General features: G+C 39.9%; 1 protein-coding gene across 4 annotated transcripts in view; it reads right to left on the bottom strand.

Moving 5' to 3' along the window:
- Positions 1-9,886, bottom strand: part of LOC110062153 (protein patched homolog 1-like) — a 29,498-nt gene that overhangs the window by 15,531 nt on the left and 4,081 nt on the right. Inside the window, exons 1-8 of one of the 4 annotated variants that reach the window (XM_089287087.1) lie at positions 7,521-8,000; positions 5,965-6,157; positions 3,359-3,548; positions 2,402-2,474; positions 1,722-1,819; positions 1,161-1,290; positions 581-673; positions 97-218 (exon numbers count right to left, since the gene is read on the bottom strand). In XM_089287087.1, coding sequence (XP_089143213.1) covers positions 97-218; positions 581-673; positions 1,161-1,290; positions 1,722-1,819; positions 2,402-2,474; positions 3,359-3,548; positions 5,965-6,157; positions 7,521-7,583 — 962 coding nt within the window. In that variant the 5' untranslated portion in view covers positions 7,584-8,000. Of the gene's footprint in view, positions 1-96; positions 219-580; positions 674-1,160; positions 1,291-1,721; positions 1,820-2,401; positions 2,475-3,358; positions 3,549-5,964; positions 6,158-6,559; positions 6,995-7,019; positions 7,218-7,520; positions 8,001-9,886 lie in introns of those variants that run through there. The other 3 variants (XM_089287088.1, XM_089287089.1, XM_089287086.1) reach the window with 3 other exon arrangements.

The raw sequence follows: 9,886 nt of genomic DNA, 5'->3' as shown, positions 1-9,886 counted from the left end.
ATTGCACCACTGTCATGACAGAAGTGTGTCATTACTTTGATTAGTTTTCTCCATCCAACAAGTAGATTATCCATTATGTCCAGAAACAAACCTCACCTTCTAATAATATTGCTTCTGTTCTTGACAGTTCCTCCCACAATAAGTTCTTCCGGCCAGTCCATATATTTGGTAGCAAACCCCTTGCAGCCACCCGTCAATTCCACACCTATGTCGGGTTTCTGCAAAAAAGGAAAAAAGAGATTTATATGCACTGCAGACAACCTCTTGAAGTCTTTACTTCCCATTTCTCATTCCTTTTACCTCCTACATTTCCTCTAGTGGTTCCTACTGCTTTGAGATTTTTCTACAAGAAAGTAATTACTACCCAATGTTGAAAAACATTCACTCTCTGGTTTCTGCCACCTTGAGATTTCCACTCTCAACTATCTCTTCTTCCAGCTTCTGAAGGATTCACGTACCCCTCTGCACAATTCACACCAGTGCAGGGTTTCTCTTCACCGATTCTGTTGGTGGCCAAGATTGCCATACCCTTCTAAGACAAATGTTTGACTGGCTCCTTGAAGAGAACTGGCATAATTACCTTCTTGGTCTTGTAATTTGGTGCAGTTGTTGGACAGTCAGGGTCATATGGATCAAGACAAGGTTTCATCACATAGCCGCTGTTGATTCCAGCCTTAAAATCAATCAATAATTAAGAAATAGATCATTGACAAAAAAGTATAAAGATCATTCTTATAATCTACAGTGTGAGACAGCGTGGCCGAGCGGTCGAGTGGTCAGGGTGCCGGTCTTTAAACCGGAGGACATGGCCACTTAGCTGGAGTTGTTTCTCTGTAGACCCTAGTTTAACTCCTCAGTCATGCTTGTAAATGACAAACTGGTCTGCCTCCTGCCAGTTGGGATTTTCAAGCCTATTATGTTTACTTGATATATTTGTTTCTCTCAGTTTAAATGGCATGCCTGTGAACTACCTAGGTGTAGCTAAGTGCATTGACCACTATAAACAACAACATTTGAACATTCATTTCAACACATGACAACTAAGAACCCTTCATATGTACAGGTTTTAGTAACCTTGAACACATGCAACACAAATATGAGCCAAGAGCTGAACTGCAAGTTAGGGAAATGGTCACAGACAATGTAAACAATTTATTTACCTCATTCAGAAGTCCCATCAGTTTCTCATAATCTCTTGGAAGCATATACTGCTCCATTAATTGTACTTTTTCCTTCGGATTCATGCTTATCCATTTCAAATTGCCAATAGGATCATCATGATCATCCGACCTAAAACATGAAAGATATTACATTGGCCAGAACTGTATAGAAAAGTGGTACAACCAAAATACAGTTTGCAGTCAGATATTCAGTGACTCCAAGCCAGTAAAGATGTGTCAGTACTGTATGCAACTACCTACATAACATTGTGTAGAAATGACATTTTAGGTGCTCATCTATAGGGCCCATTTGGCTAAAATTAATAAGAACTACTGTACACTACAGTGTATTGAAATTGCAGGCACTTAACAAGAGTTACCAATAATTAATTATTAAAATATTAAGTTATTCATAATTATTATTAATCAGTTGTGAACAATATTACATGGATGTCCAGTGTCTTTTTTAAAATTAGAAGAAGGAAAACTGCACTGTCCAACTTCTGCTAACTGCATGTAAAATTTTCATCTCACGTCAACAAATTACAACACATTGCGTACCCAAAGGTTACTTTGTTGTGTGGTCCGAGTGGCTTTGCTCCTTCCCAGAAGCAATCCAAAGGACTTATCATGACACACGGCATAAGTTGCGGAAGGACCTACAATATAATAGAGAGATTTAGCCAAGCCTACAAGGGAAGCTCCAGCGGGGTAATTCAAAGCCTGATTGAGCTAACCCAGGATGAGCAAGAAATTTGATTTGAGTTCTGTAGCTTTGCGGAGAGGTTCTCTGTTTGTATTGTTTGGCTTTCTCTTTTGAGTTTGAATAACCTCAAACTGCACAAAACATAAGCTCATTGAACTTGTTAACTTTTAATCCTGGGTTAGCCTTAACCGGTTCTGATTACAACAAAATAGCCTCGGTTGAGCCCACGATCCAATGAAAACCCACTACTTGGTCAGCAGTCAACTTCAAAAAAAACACTTGACCTCGATGAGCAATAAACTTGAGCCCCTTTGGGCCACCAGAACTTTGCGAACAACATGAATGATCCAGTCCATTGTCAAAAAAATACCAGTCTACTTGTACACAGTACCTAAGAAATATGCCAGTCAATAGATTTTGATGGTAAAACATTTAGACACATGCTGTTGAACATTTTAATTTGGCTCTCAAAACATTAATAATTATGTTTTTTGAATCAGGAATTCGACATGAATTTGAATTCTTCTGAACTTACGGTATCCAACCCAATATTATCATCCATAGGAGGAAGATCGAGAGTGTAGCAAATATCCTTTAATGTCCAGGTTCTGCAGGAAACAAAACAACACCAGTACATATTATTTATATCAATGTGCCATGGAAAATACAGCCAATCAGAATAGGGGAAAGCCATTGTATATTTGATGGTATTATACCCAAACTTCCCATCAAGCACCATGAGCATGTCCCCTTGATTCTGTTGGCCACGCTATTTTATATGGCATGGTATAAAATTAATAGAAAGGTGAGTGTGTATACCAAGAAAATAAAACTGACAAGTGGGATATTCCATGGTATGCCGCTCAAAAGTGTTGCATAACTAGTGTATACACATACATCTATAAAGGTCGCAATGACCAATAATTGTTCATTGCGACTGATTTACAAACCCAAGTTTGCTAATAGGGCATGACTGATGAACACAATTGTTTATGTTTCCATAACGTTTTGCACCATGACTTTGTTTTGTTTATATAATAGGAGCAAACTTGCGAGCAAAACTCTAAAATAGGCATGGACATAACCCCAACAAAACAAACCGTATGTTCTTGCTAGACTAAACACATAAGGGAAAAGATAAATTGTTTGAGAAACAAAACTGACACAAAGCCTGTACAATACACTAACAGTACAACAGTATCAGAGGGAGTTTTTTTTCTTTTCAGGTCAAAGTTGTGGGGATATTGAGATAACAAAGTTCAAGACATGAAGGAGATATGACAATTTTTTTGTTTTTTTCAATTTGTGGAAACAATTTGGGAGGTCTGTTAAGTCATGAAAAACTGAAAAACTTTCTAACAGCTGCAGCTTGTCTCGAATGACCTGCATAAAATAACAACTCGCAGCTGGTTGACACATGCCCACACATAAATATCCTGTTTATGAAATACAAACCATGTTCAACATATGCCACATAAACAAATTGACTTACTGGTCAAACAAATCTACGGAGACATTTGTGACTTTCATTAAAATGTCCAAGTGCCGCTTCAAGGCTTGTACAGTAAGAATATTTGTTCCTTCTTCATTGGGTGTTTGTATCAGTAGCTCGTTTGTGCCGCCGTAACCTTCTCCAAGCGCTTTTTTGGTATATTCTAGCTCTTTTTCCAGTCGTCCATCCACTAAAATCATGAACAACAGACAGGTTGAAACATTCTGCACTTGCATATAACAACCAAGTTGTATTTATCATCCACATACATGTACACAGACACATGTGCAGGGCTGTAGCTAGTAACAGGTATAAGTAAACGTTTACTGAGGCTCTTGTCTCTGTCACTGTTTGCATTTTTCTAGTTTATAGTCATCATAAACACCCTAGTATTAATACCAAGCAAGAGATTTAACCATGGACAATGCCTTGCAGTCATAATTTCTTTCCTGGTCACAGCCCTGCCTGAATAAACAAGATGGTCAAGATGGTACTGCAGATTGTAAGCCCAGTGAATAGATATGAGTCCTTTAAGAAGAAGGGATTACTTCTTAACAAAAGTGTGGATGATCAGGCTACAATGCCACAATTACAGTGCTCTCAGTAACAATTCTTTTGTAGGAATCTCATCAGGGAGACAAATCTGATTCCCATCTCACACCATTTTGCTAGAGTATATAGTCGTTATAAGTAAAAGCTGATGTCGAACCAAACCAAACATTGGATTTTGCCACTTTAATGTTTAAAAGAATAACAACTTTATGTGGTCTGCCACTTTTGGACCTCTTTGAGACCTATCGTCATGTAAAATTGGCAACCTACCAACTTAGATCACTTCAACGTCAAATCTGACATTTTGTTAACTAGATAAACTCTAGAGTTCATAACCGAAGCTGGAGATTATAAATTTGCAAAATTAACTGTCACTCAGATCAAAGTAGCTGACACTGCAAGTATCTGCCCACCTGCTGAGTAGATATCAAGCGTAAATCTGAGGAGACTGTGCTAACAAGTAGTTAACTCCCTTATCCACTCTGACATGGGCCAATAAGTTTCTAAGTGTGGTCACTTTTCTGCTAATGCAGTGCTACAGAATCTTTAGTTACTAATCTCATGATCCGTTTAAGGTACTCGGAAATGTATTGGAAACCTCGGAGTGACTTAATTACCCTAAAGTTTACTCTAACAAACCAACACAAGCAAAAGAAACTGTGTGAGGTCAGCCAGGTCGACTCTATGAAACCACTGGACAATTTTACATCATTTGTGGTCTGTTTGATATCTCCTTGAAATTGAAGACAGCACTTCTCTGAATTTAATATGTTCTTACAATCACTAATGATGCATTAGGCTGGTGCGACCATAGTTAATAGAGGTGAAGGGTTACAAAGCCCAGCAAACATCAAAGGAGCAAACAAATATGCCAAGATTTATGTTGGAAGATCCATGACCGTGCACAATCTTTTGTTTTACGTTCATACACTATGCATGAGTTATGTAATCAAAACATTTCTATTGGTTAGTTCCTCGGTTAGTAGTACACAACTGTTGGGTTTTGTGCAGTGAAGGCCAAAAAAGAGAGCAGAAATATACAACAAAGAACTCTGTCGAGTTTCATGACCATTCCCCTCTATTAACTATGGTACGACCAGGAAAAAGGTGCTCATTATAAACAGGAATTGATCTACATTCAGATTATTTGCTTCATGTGTGATTGGACAAATCTCATCTTTGTTCCAAGAAATTGCTGATTTATCCAGTCATCTGTTACATTTGAGCTACTAAACAATAGTCAGCAATAATACAATACTGCAAATGCACTTTTCATGCAAATGTTTTGCTAAATATTAAAGGGATGGTTTTCACACAACCACTGCCAAACAGGAGCAAATTAGGAAAGTGTAACTGGACTTGGCCAAAACAGTTGGTCCTGGATGAGGAACAAGTTGAATGAATTTGGCAAGTGCTCTACATATTTGAATATCTTAAGTCAGTTTTCTTGATGCTCAAACTTAGAACACCAACAACTCAAAGATTTGAAAACCTCAAAATGATATGCAACTTAATTTAAGATGAGCTGAACTGAGGACAAACACCACCCCAAGTGGTACACACAGAGCCTCAGCTGAACACAACCCAGGCACTGTTACCAGCTTGTGTACAGTGCTTCACAAGACAAATTATATTGCACCCAATCACAGCCATTTCACTGGACTTTAAGTAAGTCAGGGCTGCAGCCAGTATAGGCACTTGCCTCAGTCATTTTTTTCGTGATCTCAGTGTTGCGTTTAATAGCAGTCATGATAAACGCCCTAAATATCTAGGAAGAGAATTAACCCATGGATAATTGCCTCAGTCATATTTTTTTTTTTCTGGCTATGGCTATGAAAGTTAAACACTGTGACGAACATTGACTTGTAAGAAACCTTAAGCTTTGTTATAGAGCACATTTTACACTGTACAATAAAAGGCATCCGCGCCAGTTAAAAGCACAGGAAGCTAACACAGGACGAACGCAATGAAAAACAATACACTTTGTTTGAACAAAGTCTGTGAAATCAAAGCTGTTGTTTACATACAGCATACAAGACGGGAAAACAGCACACCTTCTATCCAGAGATTTTCCGCGTTAGTTTCCAGTTTTGCCTTGATCAATCCAATCGCAGACACGATCAAAAACAGGAAGCCAAATAAAATAACTTTTCCGCAGTGCCTCTGGGTAAACCGTCCAAGTCTTTTAAGAACAGACTGTAACTCAGAGCGCACAAGCAAAGCCGTCCTGTTCCCCCTTGCATGGCCCTGAAAAAAATACGCATCTATCATTATTGCAAGAATTTCAACGGAAAATATTTTTATAGTCCTACCGACCCCTTAGTTCTGTCATTTAAAGTTCCTACTAATCCAAAATTTCGCGATCAATTTAATTCTAGTTCTAACGTAACATCAACGAGATACGACACAGAATTTTGCCACGTTTCCTTTCGCAAAATCCGAACCATGTTATCTCGGCATATTTACGTTAAACTGCTGTCATACCCGAAGATTTTTCGCGAGGTTTTACTGCAAACAATGTTTAAACAGCACGTGCATTTCCCGGACCAGCCCGGACCACCCAACTTCGACAACCTTGCCAAAGTTTTGCTAAACATAACAAGCATTACAACACAGGATGGGCGACGTCTCGCTCGATCAGCGACTTACCATGCAAGATCAGGGCGCTCGAGTCGACATCGAATCTTTTATGCTCCGTCTCGAAATATTTCGGTGTCGCAAGTTTTTAGCGATCACTTTGCAGTCGCTCGAGAGCCTTGCAATGGCCGGAATTCGTAACAGATTTAGCCATGCAAAGCGCTTGCTAGTCGACCCAAGCAAATGATCACCAGTCAAGAATATGATCTCTGTTATTAGACGTCAAAAACAACAGCACAGACGAAGCCGACAACAGAAGTGAAACTATTTCGGCGCCCTTCCAAAAACAAACCATCGGACAGAGTACTTCTTCTGACAAAACAACCAAGGGGGAAATCGAGAGAACGCCATCACGAATAGCAAAAGTTTATATACAGCTATCAAAACACTTGGTGGGCCAAGGACGGAGGTGAAATAAAAAATGTCGAAACCACAGATCTGTTGCATAAGGTCCAAGATAAACTACATGTACCTCACAAGGTGTCATGTTAAAATTTCATACATCGTAATTTGTCCTTTCAAGCGACTGGCGTCCGACAAGACAAATTTCTGTTAAGTCGAATTACAACTTCAAGGTCAAAATGCCTAAAACTTAGTTCCTGACAATCTTCGACCTCCCTCGTCGCAAATCCTTTCAAAAATATCGCCAGCCTGAAAAAAAAAACAACAACAAACGGCACCACCGTACCCCTAGAAGGTGAAACATTTGCGCGATTCGGCCATGTAGGTAACAGAAGCGAATGAGCTTCCAACATCGCATTTCAAGTACTTCACCAGACCTAAAACCGCAATAAATGGGACGTTTTTCGAAAGCATGGAACAGCTCGAGCTGGAATTGATGCGAATTCGAAACGTTGTAATGTAAACAATCTCCCAGACCATGGGCAGCACTTGACAATAAAATTGCGACTAGGCCACAATATGGAATCAAACTGGCCCACTAAATAGCGCTGTATTACTAATCTATCCTCACCTGGTCGATTTCTCGAAGACCCTCATCTGCCCAAGCCAAATTTCTGGACGGAAAAGCGCTCATTTTCGGGTTTGAATCCTGAAGTTGTCGACCACGCGGAGTCAAAACTTGAAACGGTGTGAAAGGTTTTCAAAGCGCGTTCGCCTCAGCGCTCACGGCACAGGAGCCAACGGTTAAATTCTACCCAGAACAGTGTTCCGACCGTCATGAAGAAACCACGAGGCCAAAACATGGCGTAGTAAGGCCATAATCCGTGCTAAGAACCATTCACTTTGTTCGCAACTGTACATTCCCTGAGTTAAATGAAAACCGATATGCCCTTGTCATTCCTACGTGAAAAATAATCCTGGTAGAGCGCTCTTGTTCAACGTCAACCTTAGCGCTGTTCTGATTGGCCGATGCTGTCTATCGGAACAAGTGGTGTCTTCCATTAAGCGACGGGGACCACACAAGCAGGGGAAAGATGCACATTACATGCTATCTTTTATCTCTGCCTGTCCAAATCACAAAAAAACAATGCGTACTAAAAGGTTTGCAGCAAAGAACTCCGGCTAAAGTTGACTTTCAAAATAAATCGCGCTAAATCCCGAACTTATGCGGTGCAAAGATGGATGCACCGTAACAAAGAAGACATGTAGGAATGTTTTTTCATACCACAAAATTTTCAACTCTCGAGTGGTTGTTTGCCCGTTTGAATCGAAAACCCTTCCTGCGGCAGATTTTCATGTTAGAGGTTGCGTCGAAGATTAGCTTCATTGAATAAACAACACAACAAAAGGACAACAAAAAAATTGCAATAAATCGCTTTCTAGCATCTCTCCGCCCGAGTCACGTGTGACAAGCAATTACCATTTCTCCCCCGAACATGGCAATTTCCGGCGCTATCAATAAACGTCAGCTATTTTCTACAGAACAAATTTGACAGAGAGTTAATCGATTCGAGATGATTTTACATTGTTTCTAAAGACCTGCATTGCTCCAGAGCCGCGTGAAGGTATGCAATGGCCGCTTTTAGGATTTATTAACCATTACGGGTCATTTCCGATGCAAAAAGTATCGCTTTGATCTCAAGTTAAATGTTTCTTTGTGTCTCAATTTGACGCCCGGTTGACTTCAAACAAGTTTCCAAAGTGAAGCTTTTTTCCCGTTATCAGTTAAGCCTTTCATTACATTGATTGGGCCACCAGGAAAAACGGCCATTTTAGAACTTAAACAACATTCGCAGACTACATGGCGTCTCGGTAGTTTCCATTTGCAGCCTGTTGAAATTTTGCAGAAGTCCTCTGTTTTTTGTGTTAATATTTTGATTGGAGTTCGGCCTGTGGATTGTAAACAGAACTAGAACACCAGCAGAATTGCTTCTTAAGCCAAGCTATTATCAAAGGTATTAGTTATTTGACTGAACTCCAAAATGAGGAAAAGAACAACAGATTTTCCATTGTGGAGAACCGCTTGTAATGTAAAGATTGTACTTCAAGCGCAAATCCTCTTTGCCGTATTTTGCTGTTCCTCAGTGTAAACGTAACAAAACAATTGTCAAACTTAATTCCAAACATTTTCTCTTTTCCTATAGTTTTAGAGCATTTTCATTCGAGAGGTAAACTCAAATAACTTCAAAAGAAATCACCTGCATTTTCCCGGGGGAAAGTCAGTTGTCACGCAAAGAAGTAACGCAATGACCAGCGGATGTTGAAATTTTGGTAACTCAACTCCGTCTTCAGTAGTTCCGTTCTCCTGCTTTATAGTGAAAGCCTTGAAGACTGCAGAATAGGAACTTTTCTTGCATCAACACTGTTTCTCTTGCTTCAACTGTTGTCACGCAACGCGCTCCTCTACGAAAAGAATCATTGCGTGACGGCGCAACAAGTTCTTGTCGTTGCATGTCAGTTCTCGTCTTGTCTCGTTGTTGGTTGAGTGAAGACCCATTGAATGGATCATGGCCTGCAGAGGCGAAACACAGCTTGGTTCCCGGAATTTAGCCACCAACGAAGCCCTGATGTTTTTTACAAACAAACCACCAAGCTCTCCAGAACCTGAGCAACTTTTAATGTTATTTTTATAAAAATGCTCGGCGTGGGAGAAAGAGTTGAGAAAAGTGCTCATTCGAAAACATTTTTTTCCCTTATAACCTCTACATTGTTACCATCCATGACTATATATAGGGGCTTTTAGCGAGGGAAGCCGGGGCTTCTTTTAATCTTGGGGGATTGTAAACTGGGAAGAACGATGATTGGGATTTTTTCGTGCGTTTTCCGTTCTTTCAAAACAATCATGGACGAGGTATCAGTTACAAGAGGTGGACAAGAAATTATTATCTAACGGATCAGTCTGACGTCGCTGCTGCTCATCGGATATCAGGTTTTTAC

This window comes from Orbicella faveolata, unplaced genomic scaffold (assembly GCF_042242905.1).
Source record: "Orbicella faveolata isolate gen_17 unplaced genomic scaffold, um_ofav_v1 contig_14, whole genome shotgun sequence".
NCBI lineage: Eukaryota > Metazoa > Cnidaria > Anthozoa > Scleractinia > Merulinidae > Orbicella > Orbicella faveolata.
Note: the sequence above shows the minus strand (reverse complement) of the source record. Positions and strands in the feature narration are given on the sequence as shown.